The 23,954-nt window shown below is 43.9% G+C and overlaps 2 protein-coding genes across 5 annotated transcripts; one reads left to right on the forward strand and one right to left on the reverse strand.

The window, feature by feature from the left end:
• The first annotated feature begins 579 nt into the window (after window positions 1-579).
• On the forward strand, window positions 580-15,036 carry LOC136428103 (PDZ and LIM domain protein 3-like). Of its 4 annotated transcripts, none has more exons than XM_066417393.1 (2): window positions 580-930; window positions 12,823-15,036. In XM_066417393.1, the coding sequence occupies exons 1-2, from the start codon at window positions 893-895 to the stop codon at window positions 13,682-13,684; spliced, it is 900 nt and encodes a 299-aa protein (XP_066273490.1). In that variant the 5' UTR covers window positions 580-892; the 3' UTR covers window positions 13,685-15,036. The 4 variants fall into 4 exon arrangements, with proteins under 4 accessions (XP_066273490.1, XP_066273492.1, XP_066273491.1 ...); XM_066417395.1 differs by lacking the exon at window positions 580-930 and adding an exon at window positions 3,524-3,790; XM_066417394.1 differs by lacking the exon at window positions 580-930 and adding an exon at window positions 5,709-6,227.
• Window positions 15,037-15,942: 906 nt separating this feature from the next.
• Window positions 15,943-20,238, reverse strand: LOC136428105 (CMP-N-acetylneuraminate-beta-galactosamide-alpha-2,3-sialyltransferase 1-like). The gene is made up of 7 exons (XM_066417396.1): window positions 20,036-20,238; window positions 19,485-19,647; window positions 19,045-19,219; window positions 18,458-18,569; window positions 18,095-18,186; window positions 17,907-17,990; window positions 15,943-17,482 (listed from the first exon to the last, which is right to left on the reverse strand). Exons 1-7 carry the CDS (start codon window positions 20,129-20,131, stop codon window positions 17,218-17,220), a joined length of 987 nt encoding a protein of 328 aa, XP_066273493.1. The 5' UTR covers window positions 20,132-20,238; the 3' UTR covers window positions 15,943-17,217.
• Between the last annotated feature and the right edge of the window lie 3,716 nt (window positions 20,239-23,954).

Below are 23,954 nucleotides of genomic sequence, written 5' to 3' on the forward strand. Positions count from 1 at the left end.
TAGCAAACGACACATTCTCGCTTTAAACTTTCCTCTGCTCCACGACAACCTTTGTGCTCGCCTTTTCACCGGAACACGGTGTACCCTTACCAAGGCCTAGGGACGCACCATTGTTGCTTTGACAGGAGAGAGTTCTTGATCATGGGATAAAGAACTACCTGTTGGTCACAGCCAAGCCTGAATTCAATCAAGCCTCCTGTGACCACTCGCCGTCCTGTAACCGCCTCGCAACCCAAGAGGGTGGGGAGGGGAGAGAAACCCCCGGACAGCTGGACTTTGCGTTATACAGACTAGTCACAGCCCTGGTCGCAATTTTTTCATTTCCAAAAAAAAGGGGGGAAATGCTGCCGAAAAAATGTCCCCGAAATGATTTTGAGTATGTTTATGTCTTTTCTATTTCACAATCTTGCGTTGCCGGACACACAAAAAGGACCAATATTTACTCGGAAAGTCGCAACGCGTCTACGACTCCATACCACCCAGCGGTGTCTTACGAACTGTCCCCCTCTTGTAATATAGGGCTCCAAGGTTCAACCGTCTGACCTCCTCAAGTGTTCGGCACATTCTTCTCGGTCAGGCGCCCTAAGACTGGGCCGTGCGGAATGTCCTGAATCCGAGAGAGCAGGATTCCGTCTGATACTCTATCTCTAACTTACGTAGTTCGTAGCTCTCATGGGGAGTCTTGTGAGAGAGTGCGGCAAGCCAACGTAAGCTCTTGAAATACGAGAGAAGATAAAGTGCAGATTACAAGCGGGCCTCGCCACAAACTTCCAGAATATCCGGCGGTACCCGAGGAGGAACATTCACGTCCTTCAGGGGACTGAAGAACGCTTCACTCACGCCAAGGTCGTTTCTCGGTGGAGGGAAGGGAAAGAGATCAAGCTTGCCGACCATGTTTCGGTTGGACCAGGGACGTACATGGTTAAACAGGTGGGTTTTGTCACTTCTGTCCGGCTTTGAGTCCTTGTCGTCTGGGAATGAAAACCATGTCGTCAGAATTGTGGTCGCAAGTTTTGGTCGATAAATTTAAGCTGTGTTTTATAACGTATATAGTATAATCCAAACAGCTCAATAACACTCGCGCACCAAACGTACTGTGGATGTATCATATCGTTGTGTAATTCACTTTTCAAAACAACACAGAAATGCAGCGTTATATTAAAGGTTTCTTTGAAAAACTGACGAGTCTGAAATTTTCATCGATAGATACGTGTCTCATTTTTGATATCTCTGAAGTATCAGAATGGCAACAAGTCGAGACAGCTTACTGATTCGTAATCATTGGAATGCAATTACATTTGACAGCAAGATAGTTGCGGCTTCTAGAATTAAGTGTTTACTTAATTTGCTTGACAGGATTGAAAGAGCTAAATCCCAGCGCTCTACACGGTAAGTTATGACATGGTTTAGTGTATCTATAACGGTCTAATTGTTAGCAATGGCACCTGCTTTCCTGACGTGTTGAAACTGGGTCAGGTTGCACTGTAACCTCGGCCTTTTCTTTGACGGCAACAATATACGTGTGTAGCTCTCGGGGAAGAACCAAGAATCTCACCGGGGAAGGGACGGTGTAATGTTTTGTTGCAGCCTTATATGGCAATCCGTTAAGTGGTTGCAAAGAGCTATGCATGTTTGGTGGTACTCTCGATGAATCACCTTAAGATCACCAAAACGAGGAGTCAGATTTTCACCACCATGAACAGTCACTGTATTATATAAATACAGTATGTAGATTATAGGAATGACGTATACATGTAGATTCAATTCGTCAGAAATTAGATGTAAGACATGTAACTTTGAGAATATCGGTCCTTGAGCTCTTTGGCAGTGATACATGAGTCATCTTCCTCTCACACTCATACACCACGAATTGAAAGTGTTAGTTTGTTGCATTTGAAATGGCGCAAGGTACTTTATCCAGACTAGTATTTGTCGATTTCCACTAGCGGACATGACTTCTGAAAGCGTTTGGAAATGGTAAGTCTAAGTAAGATGATTAAAGGACACAGGATTAGACACAAGGAATGATAATGCGCTTGTTTAGATCCCTTAATCCCTTACCGACCCCTTGACGTACGCAGAAAAATTTCATTTGTGCAGAAAATTTAGAGCTGGCTTTGTTCATTAGTAGGCCTCGTTTGGTTGGTTGGTTGGTTGGTTGGTTGGTTGGTTGGTTGGTTGGTTGGTTGGTTGGTTGGTTGGTTGGTTAGTCGGTCGGTCGGTCGGTCGGTCGGTCGGTCGGTCGGTCGGTCGGTCGGTCGGTCGGTCGGTTAGTCGGTCGTAAGAACCTCAAGGACTCATAAGAGAAAAACGACAACAAATCCGTGTGTACGTGTCCCCTTTGACTTTTTCAAAACGTCACTGATACATGGCCATAGGTGACCGTTCACAACACGGTATGACAGGATCCGTGTTTGTCGCTCACAATAAGACCGTCATCCGGGCGACATCCTGGCTTCTGACTTACAGCTTCCTCAGGCAACCTGCCAACTTGTCAGCCAAGCAAATAGGATGTGACCTTTGACAGACGGCAGCTGTCGCAAGGGGCGGTTCGCTGTAGACGTAACCTTGGCTTCAAGCAGATGTTAGAAGGAGTGCCGTGGCTTTTCTTTTTTTGGTTGCCCTGTTTTTGAAACAATACCTTTCTTCCCAACATCTCCTTCATTCGACTGATTGTCTATCATAAGACGACAATTAGAAATGAACAGACTTTTTTTTTAAATTTAAATTCATTCAGTTATATTGGTGTATCAATATTATTTGAATTCACATTTATATTGTACATATAATGTTTAAAAGTTTGATATCTGTGTGAAAATTGGCAATATTGAGATATTCAGTTATAGACGTTTTTGAGAAGGCATTTACCTCTCCATTGTGTCCATGTCACGTCAACACCCTTCTGTAATTGCCCTACAATGTGTGACTAGATCTGTATAATTACATCTGGACAGGTTAGACCTGTCGGCGCGCCTGTGAGTTAAGGACAAACGGACGTGGGAGGGGCAGCCTAGTTATACCGGGATGATCCGGGACAGGGGAGATGTGGCTATACCAGAATGTGGCCTGTCTTAGCTTCTAGAATACACCACGGTGTTACGGAAAAACATTCAGTCGCCTGTCGATCGAGGAAAGGAACATGCCGTGGAATAAAGAGATCGATACATCGATGGAGGTTTTATAATAGACATCCATGTAATGAGGTACTCCATACAAAAGTTACTCAAGCAACTGGACAAGCTTTGTAAAGATACTTTGAAGCAATCATATGAAACACATGTATTAATTCAAATCTGACGACGTAGTGAATGAGGTATCGTTCTATGGTGACGCTTATGACATGTATGACTATTTCAGTAATGCTTGTTTCAGATACTGCTTACGAATAGTTGAAATGTATGTATTGGAAACCTTTCCAGTTATGACAACAATCATGCGGGATGAGACATTAAGGTCCTTGAACTCGGTTGTTGGCTCAGCTCCGACCCAGACAGGATGTTGAGTGGTTTTCCCCCAGAGGTGTGTATGTCTGGTGAGCTGAAGCCTGTCCCGCACGTGGCGGAGGTCTGTGTCTCACGTAGTCGCTATTTCCCGCCCGAGTGTTTGTGGGGGACCTTGGAAATTTGCCCTGGTCAACAGGGGCAGTCTTCCTGTGTTCTCTTCCTGTCGTCTTTACACACAACACGGCTTAAGGTTAGCAGATCGCAAAAGGAGATATTTGGGGTTGTTACTGCCTACTGAGACGTTGACAGTCGGCTGGATACCTCAGACGGGATAAACCGCACGACAGGTACGTTATCAGTGATATTATACTTCCAGTACGGTTTTACACTATCTACAGACGGTAACCCATGGCTACTTTGAACGCTTACGACTCGCGATCGCACTAAACCATATCTTAGCATACCCGAAATGCTAGTTACACAACAATTAAGGTGTGACTCACTACTGTATACCACATCGCGATCGATATAGATAAAATCCCAGCGTTGTTATCATTAGATTAACTTGAGAAGACGTCGCCTAACCAATAGCTGTGAATGTCTGTTTTGAGATGTACTGCCAGTGACATTTCTGATCGCCTTCACGGAAATCTTACGATGGCTCAGCTTTTAGAAACGATGACGTCATCATGACCTTCATACGTGTTGTTAGTCATGGCGCCTGAGCGGAGCCACAACATTGCCTGTAGTGTAGGTGCGTTTGTGTTAGTAACTCAGAGTAGAATGTTAACGTTGTGTGTGGGCGCACAACAGACATATACAATAGGGGAACGTGATAACATACCAGCCTCCGGCCAGCAAGTATGGAATTTAGGTATATATTTTTCTTCCTTGACAAAATTAAATACAATTGTCGTCTTTTAATACCTTATCGTACCACTTTCGAAAGGTTGAAGGTGTCAGTGTCACATCAAAGAAAACAATGAGGTTTTTGTTGATGTAGACATGACTGATATTTTGTTGGTCATTTATATACGATAGGTGTATTTAGATTCACGCTGCAAGCAAAGTCTGTTGATCTGCTCAGCTCAAAAACGTCACAGGAACGGATGAGGAAACTTCATTAGTGACAACGTAAACACATGGAATTAAAGATAATTGTTGTCTAGGTGGCCAAATGAAAGGTTGTGGTAGTTTCAAGGGTTGTAATGAAAAATAATTAAGATTCCTGAGCCTTTATTCTTGATCTTCCTTTGCTATCATGATGGTAAAAAGAAGTGACAGCCACGAGAGTGTACGATAAATACACATGGTGGTAACATTAGCTGGGTTGATATCAATGAACGCCTGGGAAGATCTGTGATATCAGTTAATGAATGAAGAGCCCCTGCCAAGTGTTTACCTGTTGGTGATCAATCACACATACGGTAGCATGTCGAGTGTGCAAACCAGCATGTTTACATTTAGGCCTGATCTGTACAGCATCCGTTGGTCACTTTGCTTGTAATTTTCAACACTTTTCAACGTTTTATATAAGTAAATTTTAGTATGTCGTGTACTGTTTCCTGTCCGTCGAGTGTTATTTGTGGTTGAATTTTAAAACGCACTTGAGTATCTAGCAAACATTCAATGTTGAATTTGTCTTCAACTATAAATGTGACAGAACTTAACACACAATGTTTATAAGCTTATCCCGTGCTCCCTCGTTCGACATGTGAAACGTTGCTTTACACTACTGCAATGTTAGAAGTACATATATGTATATAGACTTTCCAACGTGTGTAACCTTGAAATTTTCAATCTAACTTTCCAAATTTAAAGTGTCAAGTTATTTTCGACGACCTCTAGTTTGTCTCTTCAACTGTAATTACATCCGGTTAGGTATAAAGATATATTTCCACCCTCTCTCGTTTTGGTACGAAAAGGTACAAAGATACAGTAAACAAGATCCCATAGATATATAATATATTATATGGTCTGAGGTGAACGCTTATCCAGCCATGTGCTCGGGTTACCCAGGAGGTATGCTTTGCTGGTAATCCACAGTCTCGCCAACATCCGCAACGTCACGTCGTGATGAGTCGGGACGCTGAGTCGGTCAGGTACAGTTCCTCCTGTCCGTCTCTTCGTCACCTTTTGGTGCCATCTGGAAGTCCAGCCGGTGGCTTCTGTTTGCCGAATTCCGAGGGAAATTCCTCTCTCCTTCGTCGGAGCTTCTCAGATCTGGCTCGGCCGAAATTCAGAACTTGATCCAGCTGTCGTTAGTTACAGAACATTTCCACTAGGGTATACGTTACTGAGAAATGCGTGTCCATGCTGTAACACTGTACGGTTACACCCCATCTCCAGTTGCTATCGGAAACTAAACATAGGTTGTGAGCTTTATTTTGGAAATGCCGATACGACTCTTTAGTAACGACTTTCGCTGGATACTCCGGCCCCCACCCGCAGTAGGAATCCCGGCGTCGCCATGCCGGCGGAGGAGAGACCGTGTTCCCAACCCTGTAAACCAGACCAAATATGGCCAAGGAAGTCGACAAATACTTAAACTTGACCTTTGACCTCTCCGCATAATCCGTTAGGGTAACGAAGGAAGATCCCGTCTTCGTCAGACGTTAATCACCGTCTACGTGCGTGGTGGGGGCGTGAAGACTCTGAAAAGTAGTGGTGGACTTCAGTAAGGTTTACTGTAGTACTTGTAGAGGATTCGTTCAACAGGCAGCTCGGCTGAAGCTTACCTTCACGTACCACTAGCGACGACTAGCCGGGAGCGATCTAACCTAGGTACGTAAGCGTGTGAAGAAACATTTACTTTGACTTTATATAGAAAGGGTCTCTCTGCTGACCGGTGCTCTTAAGTTAGGCCTAACCTTGAAACTTTTGACGGTCAGGACGTCGTTCCTGAGATGGATGTGCCCAGACTTCCCAGGGCACGTACGGCAAGGTGACGGTAGGGCTGCGCGGGACAACACAAGTATTCTGGCTGTCGCATGCCTGCCTGGACTCTTGGCGCGCTGCTTTCTGACATGTCATTGATTTTCTCTAACGTTAGCGGTCGTCAGAACGTGTAGTTTCTCCTGCTCAGAAATGAAACATATGGGGGAAGAGTACATCTTTGCGCTTTTTCTTTGAGACCGTTCTTTCCGTATTGTTGATTTATGAGGTGAATAATGACGTGTATTTAAAGCACGCTGCATATTTCTTCATCCAGCCGAGGTTTGTGCCCTGCAGGACGTTTTATATAGTCTGTTGCATACAAGTGGTGATACCAGGTGATTCATTTCTCTCCAAGCAGAGGTTAGGCTCGCTCCGACTTGTTTTGGACGTCTTTTGAGGTGTTTATTGGCTTTTCTATTTTGTCTCTTTTTCTTGGTAGCTCTTGGCCTGTGCCGAGAAAAACTGACAATTGAAAGAAAAAGGCCGACAAAACGCATAAAATTATAAGACGACCAAAACAATCCGGCCCCAAACCTCCGCTTGGAGAGCATGATGCATTTGGTGGTTCATCAGTCGATGGAATTTACTGGAGGGTCTACTTGCTTACTCTGCAGCTGATCTCATTCATATATCTTAGCTAGTCTCTACTGGGCTCCTTGGGCTGTTAAAAAGGTTCTGCACTTGAAAATTCTTTGGCCAAATCCAGTACTATTCCACAGGAACCCAAGAGGTCTGGCAAAGACTCTCTTTCACCTCCATTTACGCCCCCTATAAATTCCTCTTCCTTCACCTTGCGATTTGTAAGTTCTAAAAGTGGCCAAAATTGTGGAAGTGACGGGTTCGTTGGACTGACCAAGGATCAATGATGAATGTGTGACGTAAAACTGAAGCGATTGGTCGAGTGGTCGACGTTGTGATGATCTGAATTTAATCACAAATTTTCTGACTTGATAAGACGGCACGACAAACATGTCCATGGCAACTATTTTGATCCGATGTTGTCCGCCCTTTCTGAGGGGATTACGACTTGGTCATTGGATACTGTGGATCACGTAATGACCCTCGCCCCATCGGAGGCACGTCCGGGTATCTTTATGTCCCTTTGTAAAATAACACGGTATCATCCTACATGGTGGCGCTTCTGCTAAAATGGAAGGATACGCAGAGCATATTCTGCACCAGGAATACTGAACTCGTAACCATTAACTACTATAGAAATTGACGGATAGTCAGCTAGGTTATATTCTATTACGCTACGCTACTTTCTAGATCGTATGTTTGTGATGTGTAGGACCTAGGACTATACAATATATGTCTTGCTACATGTTCTGTAATGTTTTATGTGTGGGTCACGAAGCCAGCAATAGGTACATGTGTCCAACGTATATTGTATCGTCACAATCCCAATAAGATAAAATAAAACTGTTATGCAATAGTGAAGATCTTACATGTACAAGTGGCTTCTGAAACATGACTTAACTCTTGCATCGCCAAAACGCATTGTATTGGATGATGACTTGACATAGACTTAACAATTCATGTCATATATGCTTCGTGAGCTAAGTTTCTTTGATCAATGACAGTGGATTACAGTTGCAAACGTTGACGTCTACCTCCATACGGGCTGCTCCCAGACGCACACAGTAACATGTTAAACATGCGTGATATGTAATATATGCGTGTTGGTATCGACGAACAAAACACACAAAAACAGAAATATTCAATGCGCGGGAAATATATTGTTTAAGTTATGTAGATTAGTCTGTTATGCTTTATTGTTTCTCCTTAATGACATTTGATCACGCCTTTTGTGGAGGATTTGTTTATAACGTATATGACCTAATGCCCTGAGGAATACAAGGTCCTCTATAACTGGAAAGCAGCTAGCTTGACTGCTTGCCAAGCTTTCAATGTCAGAGAAATATTACTCAATATGTATTTTTATACTAAGTACACTAAGATACGAGATGAGGCAATTAGATGTACTGTTCTGGTGTATGTAAGTATCATTTCTTTATAACTATAAAAAAATAACAAACAATAAATATGTAAATATGTTCATATTTGTGTCGTATTACCCACCCAGCCAAAGGCCTACGTGCCAAGCTAGTTGTTATTGGCCGTCACTGCCACGCCGATGCAGTTTGTTTGGACTGCGCTGACGTCATAGTTGGACTAATCCTATCCCTCTATATGACGAACGTGCAGTACATGTATATATGATTTACGACGGAGGTCGTGCAGGAAAAACGCCAGCATCTTCATATTCGCTGATTCTAGGTCAGGCTGGTGAATAAAACCGCAGGGGTACCGCCGTCCATCCTTCACTCTTGTAACAAGTCGAGTCCTGCGCCGGGCGGTCCGAGTCCCTACCCGCGGGGTCCCCCAGGGGTTAGCCCGGGGTGACCGGCGGGGATCATCACAGGCCGCGACCGATCCGTCCATCGGCAGTAACGTGTCGACCGTCTCGGGATAAGGTGGCGGGCTGCAGGCGTTGTCGTTATTTCTGTCACAGGACGTCCCCGAAATATACACGCCTGTCTACTTGATCTCCGGGCAGATTCCCGCCATTCTTGCGGCAATACAACTCGATTTTCCCAGAAGTGTATCTTTCTTAAACTTCAGTCAAGTTCATTGAGATCTCAAATCATCTTTTAGTAAAAAACTGGTAGTAGAAGATCGTTGATGTAATGATGCTCGAAATATTCCTACTTTCCACCCAGAGGAGTTGGTGTGGCTCTAACTCCCCTATCATGGGCTATTTTTGTCTCAGCTATTCGTGCCCCAAAATAGCAAGACATCCGAAACATTGAACGTAAAATCGGACCAAAAATAAAGATTGGACACACCAAGAATTGACCTTGCTTTTTTCGAATTGCCAAATACTATGACATAAGTCTACAATAATATCTCCAGGGATTCGGTCCCGGTCCAAGTATATGGCGTTGTGAAGGTTTAAGGTTAAACCTCGTGTCGCATTTGGACGCAGGCGACAGTTGGTCCCACAGCAAATCAAACAAAGGCCAATAAACTTGCCTGTGCTTGTTGATTAGGAGAAACCACAGAAATTGATACCAAGAGTCAAACGTTTATAGCTATGGGGGCACGGGTCGTTAAAACTGTTCCCATGGCCCTTAAATCGTCCGTGCGACGACACAAGGAGAAAATTTTGTCCGAATGATGAGCCTGTGTTGTCTCCTAATCTGGGCTAATTATAAAACCTAAGCCAAACAAATTACTCCCGGGATTTTGTCCTTCGAAAATTTGACCTCGATCAGGTGATCTCCGGTTGTGACGTTAGTGGGGTATGTATAAAGACTGGGTCGCATTCCCCCGGGGCAGAAGTGCACGCTGGGGCACCCGGCATTACAGGTCCGTCATCCAGTCAGACGTTAAACCAAAGTGACAGAAACATGTCCATGTGCATCCACCTCCCCAACGGGACCGGGAACGCGGTGCCGGAGCAGCCCAAGAGGATAGCGGGAGGAATCATATTCGCCGCCGCCCGCAGGTCCAGCCTCAACGCCGCACAGCAACTCCTGGTGCCGCCATCGTTCGAACCGACGGCGAGGTGAGGCACAACATGTGCATTCCGTCCGTTTTACCGACAAACATGTCGTGAGCCACGCGGACATGCTTGCGGCGTTCGCTGGATATCAGCCGGCGTGCTGCCGTCTGTGCTTGTCTCATCTCCGACTTTACGTCATATCGACTGCCATTTTCGTTGCTTGTGGTGGCTTTTAGGGCTAATTTTACTTGTTCTGTCTATTACTACATAAATCTGTAACTTAACGAGTTGCTCATAGCAGCAACACTATATATTGTGTATCTTGGAAGTAATTTTAAACGGATGTCTACAACGTCATTGTACAAGGACCCTCGTTGTGTGACAGAACACCACGACCGCGGATCATGTAAACATGGAACAATGGCTTCCATTTGTCTTGACCGTCAACCGTACATTGACGTCTCCCTGGCCCTTCTTCATAAACACCCCAGTCTTAAGACGTTCCTTCTTGTCTTCTTAAAGGATCAAGTAAGCTGAGCGTTTCTGGGTTAAGACAACGCCAGAAGAATGTCTGCAGTGTTCTGTGTGTTTGATTAGTTAAAACCGTCCAACCGTCCTCACTGCACAGGTCACTACGTTTAGAGATAATAGTCAGTGTGGTAGTTATTAGAATTTCTCATAAAGCAATGCGAATACACCATAACTGAGTTATACTGTTTAGTTCCTACAGAATGTGGTCCTAACTCCACTATATGTTGAGTTCTTTTGTCCAATGAATGAATGAATGAATGTGGTTAGACTGAGAGTCATTCTAGTTAGTTGCAGGGCTAACTAGGATGACACTCAGACTAAATGTAGAAGGATCCACCTTTGAATTAGAACGGCAAACCTTGTACAGATTTTCAACAGGCTTGGCGACGTTAGGTTAATGAAATATGATATTTTTGTGGAATTTTTGTGGAATCTAATTTTTCCTAAGTTTCTTTGTTTTTTTTTCCTTGATTTGGGAAAGAGGCAAAATTTTGTTACAGCCTACAGCCAGACATGCTTATGAGACACGTTTGCATATATAGCTGTGTACGATATGTTTATGGATGCCTGTTAATACTTTGGTTAAGCTAGTTATATGGGGGGATACTCCACGGACAATCAATCTTCATTCTTGTGCTGAGATCATGCCATATAGCACGACACACGTAGCCAACAAAGTCCGCTTTTGTACATATGTGGCCACAGATCAACTTTCCAAACAGGTAGCTTTGTTGACACTTGCACATTCCGTTGTGGAAGCAAATAAGGCAAGAAAACTCACTGCGGGACAGAATAGAACACTACCTCTAATGGAGTACGAGTTCAGAAGGTCAAAACTAGTCAGCGATAATCAGGTATCTGAACATGCACCAATGAAAATAAAACGGTTAATACGGGCATCGTTTGGTGCTGCTGTTATGTAATCTACTGGTTTTGAAGGGCACGAAAACTAGACGAGGAACAAGGACAGCTTTTGTGCTGTCATGTATCTGCTGTAGTTGTTTATCTACTGCACTGTTGAACTAACTAAGTAATAACACTTCTTTGTTATTACTTCTTAGTTAGTTAGTTAGCTTGTTTTATTTTATTTTATTCGCATATGTTTTCAGAGTGTTAGGCAGAAAGCGATAGCTTATTTGAAGCCTTCTACTCAAAACATACAAAAAAGAGACATAATAACATACATAAATACAGAATGGATAAAAGGAAAATGACAATAGACAATACAAGTTGGTATCTATCAATAACTGAATCTGCCTGTACAATGTATGTAAGTATGAACAATATCGAATATTTTACAGTTTTGAAAGTATGAGAGTGACGTAGAACCGCGTAACAGGAGAGAACACAATGAACTGTCGTTAAGTAGCTGAAGGTCAGTTATGTTGGAAAGGGATGATGACATAGTACGTCTTTGGGTAGTATAAAGCTTACAGTGCAGGAGGTAATGTTCGGTTGTTTCACAATAATAACCACATTTACATGTAGGACAATCTATACAATGGTGTAGAAATAGGTGGTGGTTTAACTGACTGAAATTTAAACGAAGCCTTGTGAGATGAACTGCAGAGTGTCGTTGGCCGTGAGAGAAGTGAGGGTGTTTAATCGGTCTGTTAAAATGTGAGTCGAGTTCCTTTTTATAAATGTTGATCGTAAGCGAAGCTTGGACATTGGAGGGCAGTTCATTCCACAAGTGAATAGTTGAGGGTAAGAAAGATTTTTTACACTTTTCAGTTTTACAAACAATGGAAGTAAAATTCTGGTTGGCACGGAGATTGTATGGGACAATATCGCGAACACGTGGTGGGATGAGGTCTTGTAGGTATTGTGGTACCAAGCCATTCAATATTTTCCAAAAGTGAATCAGCTTATGCTTTTGTCTTCTTATAGCCAATGTGTCCCAACCAACCTCGGCTAACAGAGACTCGTGTTTAGTGCCTCTCATGGCTCCAGTACAAACCCGTGCCGCAGATATTTGAACAGATTCAAGTAAATCTTAGTTAGCTTGTTTGTTTGTTTGTTTGTGTATCATACATCTGATGAGCCACGAATCGCATAAGCCAGTCATGTATGCAGACAATAGTCTCCAAATAACATTGGACATGTCCAAGTGATGAAAGGCCACGGGTCAAACAACAGGGACATGGGAGCCCTAAAGAGTCCTTACGTTCACAGCTGCATGCACACGAACAGAATATATCCTGCAGCACTGAGTTTGTGAAAATATGTCGCATGCGTCTTTCTGTAAAAAAAAACTTATTGTGGAGTACCGACATCAAGAATGCTGGTTTCAAAACCCTTTGTAGAGTGTGGTTTGAAGTTTAACAACATCTGTCCCTCCTTTCGGTTAGCAAAGAATTGCCCCAATAATTAACCTGTGGGTACATGTTTCTGTTTCTGCAGGACTGGAAAAAAAGCAACGGTGTCCGGAGATTCAGCTGAAATGGACGTGGTTCCGTCGGTCATCCGCGTGACGTTGATGGGCTCCCCACCCTGGGGGTTCGATCTTCAGGGTGGGGCGGAGGTGGGCACAGACCTGACCATCGCAGAGGTCGACATGGGCAGTAAGGCGCACATGGCCAACATCCTGCCGGGGGACGTGCTCCTCCAGATCGGGCTGGAGAAGACGCAACAGATGGGGAAGACCGAAGCGCTGCGGAAGCTCTGCATCAACGGCGGGTCGTTGAGTCTGGTCCTGGGGCGAGCGCAGCCCAAGGTCTGGCGACCGAAGTACACGCCGAGCTACACCAAGAGCGATGACACCCCATACCTGCAGCCTACGGTCAAAGTGTCGCTGAAAGCGGACAAGGAAGAGTTCGAGCCGGTCGGCAGCAACTACAACGTCGCGGCGAAGGGGTGGGGTGGGAATCCTAACGGCCCCGCGGCGCACGCTCCGGTTAGGGCACACACCGGTCCCCGACAACCCCCGCGCCAGCAGCCTTTAGGTCAAGCCATTGCCGAGCTCGAGCAAACAGAAGATGTGCCTAGGGGTTTCCGCAGCGTTAGACCCCCCGTTCCAAAGGCCAACCCCACGAAAGAGCCCCCACAAACCCTGCCCCAGTGTGATGCCTGCTTAGGCATGATCAAAGGCGTCTTCGTTAAGGTCAACGGCAAACCTCGTCACCCAGAATGCTTCACGTGCTCCGCCTGCCACTGCAACCTGAAGCAGAAAGGCTACTACACGGTGAGAGGGAGGCTGTTCTGCGAGATGTGCACGAGAGCGAGGATCAACCATCAACCTGAGTTTATGGAACTTGCCATGTAAAAATAATCAGGTTGAGACAGGGCCGAAGGGATAGGAATCACAAGCAGGAGTCTCTGAAGTTTCGTGAGTGTCGACGACTGCAGCCGATTTAACGTTGCCAAGCAACGGAAGATAGATAGAAGTGGAGGAGTTTTGAATGAATGAGATATACGTTGTACGACGACGTGTCACCAAAGAAAGTTGCTGTCATTGTAAATAAAACCGCTTCCAAGGACTGTAGACAGGACACTAATAGCAGAAAATACGCGGTTCTAACAAGCCAACACTTCAGGATGGAGTTGCTATTCTAAACATTATATAATCAATGTCTCAAACACAGTTCAGTAACACCTCACCTGGACACTCGCACTGCCTTACCATTGAGAATATCTGAGCGAGAATGTGGATGATCAGTTGTTAAAAACGACATGTTACCAAAGATTCTGCTAACTGTCATCGTACTACCGAATGTGTATGGTGCCGACACACCGTGTTGATTTAACACCAGGCCATCTTCCTAATCCACGACCGAAGAGGAGAGCTAACGTCATAACCGGTACGATGTTCTTACATCAGCGCTATGAATAAGATGCGTGGGATTCACAGGTCCAAGGTCATTCTGAACACAGACGATCGTTCCAAGAAAAAAAGTTATTTATAATCGGGCGCTCTCTATGTATGGAGAGACACAGCGCGGCTATGCTGAGACGCAGGGAAACCAACCGTTTAGAACATGTCTCACATAATGACTTGGAACGCATTCTTAATCCACCAGTATGGCGGGCGCTGAATCACGTCATAGCCACGTGACTGCAAACGTTCTATCTATTACCACATATCTCTCAGTAGATATAACAGGACCCTCAATATGAGGCTATGTCTTCCACATGTTAAATCAACCGACGTGTCCACACCCCTCACGTCTTCACTGACATTGTAAAATATTATGAGGAGGTTTGTGATGCCGCATCATCAGTCATAACAGTTCATTTTCGATTGATTTGAGTTTTTTGTAATTATTAATGCACTACTCTAGTATCTAGAGGCTATATCATGACCAGTAACAAATGCTGAAGGCTTATCGGAAGGCTGAAAGCTTTATATTACAAGTACTATAGGGAACTAAATACTCTTCGCTACGGCAAGAAGAAACTATTTTTGAAGTCAACAATTCTGCAATGCCAAAGCATATTGTGCTGCAAACAGCTCGTGATAAGGGTAAATAGGTTGGAATATTGTTATTGTAACTTTGAGTTGGCTTGAGCCCGTGTACTGTATAGAATTACCGATCTCTGGCTGGCGTTTGCCAGACCGATGTGTATATGACCTTGTTGCAAGGGCGCTTGCCACATTAAAGAGAAATTTCATACTTCCATGTAAGACTGTCGTGCGTAGATCACCATATCGGGCTTACTCAGGTTTCACAACCACTTAAGGAAAGGCTGGCAGAAAGTCGGTGGAGCGTTTTTCTCCGTATGCAACGATAAAATGCCAGACCTATGCAATACGTAATCAATTGGAAATCAAGATCTAGTGTGTAATAAAGAATTTTATTTCTTCTAAACCAGTCAGTAATTCTGTAACATAAAATTTTCTAGCACTACTGTATCCCTCCAAAAACCGAACTGCCCTGTGTACGTGTGCCACCAGACAATCACAAGGAAGGGACCAAACAAAAAATGTCTAGTGTAGGAAATTTTTATCAAATCATCCCATTACTGGTCTTTTCCTATGCACATCACACCCCCACCCTAATGATCCCAAATCCCCTTCCATGCTATGTTTGGACGCCCCTATGTTCCGAGACACCCTAACACTAACATGCATAGTGGTGTCGGAACGTAGGGGCGTCGGAACATAGGCCGTCGGGACATGGGGGCATGGGGAGGTGTCGGAACATAGGGCTGTCTCCGGAAACATGGCTGACCCTGGTGGACTTTGAACTTTATAACCCATGTCAGTGTGAAATGAAGAATGGGACACTCCAGTGAAGGAATTCAATTGCAATTTCGGCTTGAGGACAGATCAAGCAGACTGTGTACTTTTCTTACGCTTCAATCCCCACTACGTGACAAACACCAGTCTCGTACCAACAACAAGCGATTGCTCTCGCCTCTAGGGTGCCGCTCACGTGTGTCGTGGAAGTTCTATATTTTGCTTTTAATAAACCAAAAACAGATCTCTTACACATCGAACATGCGATATGGTGCCATATGACCAAATAAACTGGTCAATACCTACTGTAGATACTTGCGCATTAAACAATGACCATGGATATATACAACTTATAATAAGATCCATTTATTGATCCTCAAGCAAGCAAAATCTCAAATGACAACATCTACCTACGCAGATATACATCTATTTACAAAACAAGCAATATGAATCAAACGGCAAGCTGTCTGTTCAATATATGACGTTACAAAGAGTAAATGTGAACCGTGGCTAGTCCATTGATACATCTTGGGCAACCAATCGATGTTGCAGATAAACGGATATACAGCACGAGCATTAACATCAACGTTTAAACATCCTCCTTGTATCAATGCATTCGTGTATGCCGCCGGATAGCTCTGCATAGGAGGGTACGTTCAAAGAATAGAGGTCTTTCGGCATTTGAGTACCCAGACCATATTCCTCGCAAGTGCAAACGACTTGTAAAACTATTTGACGTCTTGTGCGTTTATACGTGGGTACATATACCACTATGGGTGCATGCGAAGCTTCTTGTGGGAAAATGACTCATATATAGATGTAGAATATTGCCAGACATTGGAATTGTGTCCTTTCAACGATGTCGTTGCTAAAGCTCGTGTCCAAGTGGCCCATGTAGGAGTTGAAGTTAAAGATGGAGTTACAACTGCCGTTCGCATTGCTCTCTGTTGCAGTGTCCGTTTAATACATTAAATGGTATACGTACAGTCAATTAAAGAGAAACATTCAACATTTCGCTGGTCTCTGGAGTACATATGACTGGTAGTAAGTCCAAGGCTATCCTTACAACGAGATAAACACAGCACCACAGCGCTGTTCTATTCCTGACCATCATTTGACACAGGGTCACTTTATGATGCGGTCAAAACGATTGCGTTGCACCATTTACTAGAATATGATACTGTATGGAAGATTCGATTTAGGCTACGTGGTCTACAGTTTACTTGAACTATGTCGGAGATGACCACGGATGTCAAGACTGATATGAAACGTTTCTGGAACATAAAGTCTATCGAGGACTTTGATATAGATGTCCATAGACTGTTGGTGGTTAACTAGTCACAGTGTTTACCTCAACATGCTATAATAGTAGACGTTCAACGGTTCAAGACAACTCCTGTGTGGTGCCTGCCCCAGCGACTGACATAGGAACTGCAGTCTGGTATGCATCAATTGCCCACCATTCCTGTCGGGAGCTTTGTAGTCAAAGATTGAAACGTTGGTTTGCCAGCCAAAGTGCAACTTAAAATAACATCTGTTAAACAAATGTACAAATATGTTTTGGTGAATTCTGGATAGCATCGTTCTCATTTCTTCCAATTCCTGATAATCTCGTCCCACTACGGCATGAACATCTGCACGAGACCTTCCTGCATCATTTTCTGTCGCAGTTTCTTTTCAAATAGATGGTTATACACTGGTCTTTCCATGCCCTTTGTGAGATAGAAGTAATCATGCGATTCCAGGCCGTTGTCAGGAGGGTCGAATTGAGAAGTGACTGGCGAATCATCAAATCCGTACGTGTCGACATGGTCACAGATGTGGAAGGCGAGGACCAGCATGACTTGCGCGGCAGTAGCTTTGTGGCCAGCCCTCTCCAGCCACCTACAGAAAAATCATAGTACAGTATACGTGTCATAATCCCACTGGAAGCGCTGTGACTGCCACGATCGAGCTTATGCCTGAGATGAATTCCCATGACCATGACTGTGTTCCTACACAGCTACACCATATCCTGATTAGGGCAAGGGGCCAAATCTAATGGCAGGAAAAACGACTACACTTTATACTACGCTACACCACGTCTAGCTGCATGGACGCCGCCGTTTGGCTTAACCGAACTCTGCAAGATTGAAACTAATCTTCTTTCTGCTGAGTCAGCTTTTGAGATCTTGAAACCGACTTTGTTTAACGGTAACGTCGAATGGAATACATCAATACATGGGGGTCTTGATGTCAAGTAATGATCTATTCAGTGGACTTGTCGCTTAGCCACCTCCCAATATCTGTGTCTCATATTTGTACTCACAGTTCATACACGTAGTTGAGGAAGTCCGGGTGTAAAACGCGGAGCTGCTGAGGTTTGATGATCACCTTCCTTCCCGTCCTAGACCTGTGAAATATAACAAAAGGTACCTCAGACGCAACTAACGTTTTCGATACCCCCACCTTCATAACTCATGATACGCATGAAAACAGACAGATCGATGAACTTACCCATGGTGGTTATTCTGTGGTTCTTCTTTCATCAGTTTAGAGATCAGGTGATAGTCAGGTACCTTCGATGCCATGTAGATAAAGTAGACATCCTGTTGAAGTAAGATGTACAAGAGAATGTTTATAGAACCAATGTTTATACGAGCAATAATAGTATCAGCTAGCATTGTCCTATGATACGTGAAAAAAGAGTATAAAAAGAAAAAAAAAGTATGGCAAGAATTCTTAAACATAATACAACATAGAAGTATAGAATAAAACTTAACATCCTAATTACTAATACAATGCAATAAGGGCTAGCATACGTAGTATCTTATCATTATCTATCAACAGTAATAGTGCCATATAAAACATTGTACGTACCGCATGTTTCTTGATGTTGCCTGTGTCGAGCGGCATTTCTGGATTGTACAGGTATAAGTTTGTCTTCGTTCCCACATCGTCGGCATGACCTTCCTTCCCGCCATCACCAACTCTGATGGGAAAGGTTACATATCATTTGCATTTATTTATCTTGAATCATCTCTTAAACAAGACATGCTGTTTGAACTGCATACGATTTGTCTCAGTTGACTTTTGCAATACCATATTGCGTTAAGAGTAGTTAACTTTATCTTTCACTTTTATAGCTTATATCATACAGATTTACGATTTGACGTTTCAATGAGCTAAGGGTATTAAGAAAAAGGAATTTGTAATCCTGATAAGGTGTTGAAATTTCATCAGCTCATGTCCAAATGTAACGCTGAATATGCTATTCACATCAACACTACTCACGATGCGTAGCGTCCTATGATATTCAGTCATACTCTGTGGTTAACTTTACATGTTATTACTAGCGCCTGGAATCCAGACCTATTATAGCTCCCGAGTCTAATAGCGGAGAGAGACTCGGGAGCTATAATAGTAGGTCTGGATTCCAGGCTATGTTATTTCACCTCTTGACTAACCTGATAACCAGGTCATGTTCATCTATATCCAGCCCCCTGTCGGCTCCTTTCAGTGCTGCAGAGTCACCGACAAGCGCACACCGTAGGCAGGTGGGACGATCACGGTTGTCATGGAAGTTGTTCACCCACGTCCAGTGATCTGTCGTCGGTAGAGGCTCCAGTGCTTTGTATGCATCTGATCATAGGAAGAGACTGGTTGCGGTTTTTAAGATACTAACCCCTTTCCGGGCTCAAATTCGAAATTTGGTTATTGTGCATTTTCATTTGAGCAATCATGGACCATTTTCCTATGCAGATCTGAATCCGAGTCGTGGAAACTTCACTAGAATCGAGCGGAGTTCTAGGATGCGGGTTCGAATCTGCGAAGCATGTCATGGATCGCTTGTCATCACTAGACAGTATAAATTAGTCAACTTAGGCATGGGAGTCGACAGTCTTACCGTCCTCGGCCAACCCCTTCAGTCCGTACGGCATCCTTTCCGCCGATAGGCGCACCCATTCCACGAGATGCTCACTGGTGAGAAACAGGGGGACGTCGGGGTTGAAGCGCCGTCGGAACCACGCCGAGGAGCTATTCTGTACCGAGGTAAGGCACCTGGGAACCTGTAGAAGTACAGATCTAAATATAAGTACGTCAAGCCATAGATACACGTGGTCAGTCGCTGCCATTAACCTCCTGTATGATGTATTTCAACATTCTCTCAATATCATAATAATAGGTTTATTGCAGGTTTGAACAGTATAGCATGTGACTACTGGTACTCTAATCTAACTACTGACACTAAGTTCTAACTAATAGACTCGACTTCTCTTTTTGAGACAGTGGAATACAAATGATCCCACTTTACGTTAGTCTCCTTGTTAACAGATTCTCCGCTTTGTATTAATTGTCATCCGTTAAGTTTTCCTCCGTCCTCCCTATTCATCGCCCTCTTTCCCTCCCGTAAAACTTCGCGTAACGTATACTAACGTAAAAATAACGTAACGTTACCTCTGCCTCCTTGAAGCTCATGTCTTCAACTTGACTTTCCGCCACCTCCTCCTCTTTAAACTTTTCGTCTCTAGCTTGTCCCTCCTCCCGACCCATGCCGACACCTCTGTGAAAGAAGGTCCCCCCAGTCCAGTTTGCGACGCTGCCAGCTCGCACAGACGACACCTTGTCCTCGAGAGCGGGAAACACCCTGGACACATGACATCACATGACAAAATGCTGGCATGAGCAGGTTTCCAGGAGTAGACGTTTGAACGATCAGATACGAGGAATTGAAGGCGTTCAGTGACGGACGCGACAAATCAACAGTCAGAACAACTATCCGAGTATTAAACCCGTGACGGTACTGGGCCCGCATTCTAGTCCTCTATGTCTGCCATGGCACCTTTTTACAGAGTTTTGATTTTTAGGTTACCTGATATTTGAAATAAAGTGATAATCATTCTATCTATACTTGTCCTAATTTGAGCATACGTACTAAACATGACCGTGAATTGTGTTCTACTGTACTTAGCCATCTGATTTCCGGTCGAGCAATTAGTAGAGTTCTTTCTTGTTGTATACGAAGGTTTGTAAAAACATATTTTACTCATAAAAAGTTCAGTGAATGGCACCCCATCTTTTGTGTTCTGACCAAACTCCATGATTTAGAATTGCACGGCCTACTTTTTTGCATTTTACATCTGTATTCTTCCGCAAAACGGCAGGGCCGTGACCTACCTGCAATGTAGGGGACTGTGACACCGAGCGCTTGGCGAGCATGTGCTGTCCCATCATCTGTAGGAGGTTAAACACGCCTGCCATGATGATCACCATCCATAGGATGGTTGGAGGGACAAGGTGTGGGAACTTAATGCCGATTGTGCGCATCTTTTCGGGAGCAGTCTGCTTAACTATGCAGAAAATGAATGTGGATCATCTGAAAGAAACATACAAGCTTGAATAATCGGCTGCTTGAATGATCGATTGATCATGGGTATAGACCACTTTGCATTTTCGCAGAAAATTTGTATTTGTGCTGTATTTTTTCTTTGCTACACTGCAAAAGTAAGCAAAATAGTTCGCCTGGATGGCTTTTGACCGTTAGCAAATCATTGTGCGACCTGGAGTACTCCTGATAAAGCACCCTCTGCACCAATACCAGTACGCGTTGGATATACTTCTGATGTTCTATCATTGACTCTACACTCAGCACTGGATTTTTCGCTAGCTTTAGTAGTAAAAGATGCAGTGTAAGTGGTGTACTACCTGCCTTGCTATATTCCCCATGGGATAAAAAAAGAATCGTCAAATCTTAAGATTTTCCCTTTTCAATCTTCTGAAAAAACTTTTCAGAAGAAGTACGTAGCACTTCGTGTAGAGGAAGGGTCACCGTGGCTGCTAGGCCATAGGTGCGATCTATATCCTAGGCGGCCGATTGTTTGCAGTGCTTACAAAGCTGGCTGTGAACAAGCCAAGATCCGGGATCGCAAGAGACGATACACGTCACGTATTATACGTAACAAACAAACAAATGTTGTCAGGTGAGTGTGTGTGGGGGTATTTAGGAAAAATACCTAATCACCGATTTTTTACTGCAAAATATAAGGGTTCGAATGAGTGAACAACTAACCACTCGGACTGTTGTTCCATTTTGCATTGATGGGGGAGAGCCTTGAGGTATTCCCCTTGTCAAATACCCATATGGACCAGCTGTACGCTCACTGTCACTGTCACTCCATATTACATGACCTGTAATATGTAGCCGACAACTTTGTAAATTGTTCGCCGTATCAAGGCGAATGATCATACAAGTCTGACAGCTAGCTATCCGTATACTCGCCACACTGGCATTTAATATACTAGTACCTGATTCATATTTGGCCTTTAAGGTCAACAGTAAGGACATGTTACCTTCAATTGGAATGTACATATAAATACACATCTCTGTTTCAAATTAAATGGTCACCTCTCCACAGCCAAACCGTGTGTGTGTGGCTGTAACCCTGCCCCGCTATTACTAAGCGTACACGTGTCATGTTGATTCTTCCAACACCGGTTTTCGATTCCTCGTTTGTGTACGCCATCACTCTTCCTATACAGTATACGCCCATTTGGAGATACATTTTGGTGGTTCTACTGGTACAAGAAGTTTCTGTTAAGAACCCCCTTGCCCGAAAGGAGAGAGATACCCTAAAACAGTTACCTACCTGTTAGCCGTTATTTCCAACACAACACCTAACCGACTATTGCCTTGGGTCTGATACACATTACCAAATAACCTGACATCATATGGGAAGTATATATCGTGTTTACGTTATAGGCGACGTCTTTACAAGACGTACGTGTACGTGATGCGTGAAATAAGTATGATTACATCTTTTAAGATTAAAAGACAATACGATATGTCACAGCTTCGACGGCCCCTTGACAGAATAAACGATTTGTCCACATCAACATGTACTTTGTTTGAATCCTGTCTTGTTGTTATGATACATGTCGTCCCGGAACAATCAATACAGACTTACCTTTATGGTACGATGGCGCATTGTGGGGAGACGTCCACCGCAAAACATCACCACAAATGTGACAGGTGCCGACTGCAGCCGTAGCGGCTAGTCCCCAGCAACAGCTTGTCTGGCCAACAGTTGTTCACTGCGTCTTCGCTGCTACATGAGTTTTTAACTCCACACCCTGAATTTTTCTGTGACGTCTTATTTTAAGCTGTTTGGGTTGATTGTGTACTCAGCCCGCTTTGCTCGACTGCGACGCCTCGCTTCCAAGCTCTCAGTCAAAAGTTCGACCCCAGTGATCTTTACTCTCGAGTTGACTTAGACACACTCTATTGGAAACAGCTTTAGTGAGGCTCCAGTGTAAGTAAATAGCAGCTCCTTTTCTGATTGGCTACAGGTGACGTCCCGTCTTGTAAAGCAACCGGAATAATCATAATGCTCGGGGCGTCGTGGCAAGGCCATTGCTCCCGGGTTGTCGGAATACGAGCCTCGCCGTGAAAGCACAGCAAATGACAACAACATAGAAGAAAACAAAGACTACAGGGGCTGAGATGCTGTCAGAGAGGCCGAAGATGTAACAATGTTAGTTGTACATGTATAAAAAGCACCGTGACAAGAGTGAGAGAAGTTATGTGGGAACAGCAGAAGTAGCCCGCAGCCGACGCGAAAAGCTACACAATGGAGACAACAACAATATCAATAATCACATTTTGTAACTCTAACCAACTCTTTGTCCCGATTTCTTTATGTCCTGGCGGACATAAAGAAAATGAGACAAAATAGAAAGCTCGGTAAAACCGCCTAACTTAGTGACACATCAAAAACCAGCCGGAGCCGAAATTCTTCTGTATTCATTTTGTGCCTAATGTATTGTCTGATGCATTGAAGGCCGGAAGTAAAGACAGGGACTGGGCTGAGCTCTGTATACGGGTTCCGCGACGGACCTGGACTTTGACTTGAGAAAGACAGCTACAGAATGATGCCGGACAGAAAAAGATCAGAATGCTAATACTGATTCACTGTCGAGAAAAACACACAGATTTCATGTCACAGCTAGAAGAAAGAAAGAAACACAGTATTATATCAAAGAGCTTTTAATGATTAAAACTGTACCTCTTTGATTCAATGTGTCAGATGAATTTCCAAGCATCATACTAAACTGAGAGTAGTTAATTGAGACTATAGGATCTAGGATATAAAACCTTAACAACTTTAATATCTATTCTAGTATAAATCCTAGTAGCTTTGTTTTCATGTGTGCGTGTGTCCGTTGGCAGAAATCAACATCTGTGACATGTAGGCAAATTACATTATATTGCCGCAGTGATAAACCACAGCCTGGGGTCGAGATCGTGACTGATCGTCCTGACGTCTCGCCGTTTCTCGTTTCTAGGTCTCGTTCCCATCAACCTGACACGCGAGAGTGA

Source organism: Branchiostoma lanceolatum, chromosome 2, assembly GCF_035083965.1.
Source record: "Branchiostoma lanceolatum isolate klBraLanc5 chromosome 2, klBraLanc5.hap2, whole genome shotgun sequence".
Classification (NCBI taxonomy): Eukaryota; Metazoa; Chordata; class Leptocardii; order Amphioxiformes; family Branchiostomatidae; genus Branchiostoma; species Branchiostoma lanceolatum.

Bases quoted from the DNA above. Each gene is read 5' to 3' on its own strand.
- LOC136428103 (XM_066417392.1), top strand. From the start codon at position 9,794: ATGTCCATGTGCATCCACCTCCCCAACGGGACCGGGAACGCGGTGCCG. The intron at 9,952-12,822 runs GTGAGGCACAAC...CTGTTTCTGCAG, and splicing joins TCGTTCGAACCGACGGCGAG to GACTGGAAAAAAAGCAACGG.
- LOC136428105 (XM_066417396.1), bottom strand. From the start codon at position 20,131: ATGGGTCGGGAGGAGGGACAAGCTAGAGACGAAAAGTTTAAAGAGGAG. The intron at 19,220-19,484 runs GTAAGACTGTCG...TCCTATGATCAG, and splicing joins GAAGGGGTTGGCCGAGGACG to ATGCATACAAAGCACTGGAG. The intron at 17,483-17,906 runs GTGAGTACAAAT...ATTTTTCTGTAG, and splicing joins CTCAACTACGTGTATGAACT to GTGGCTGGAGAGGGCTGGCC.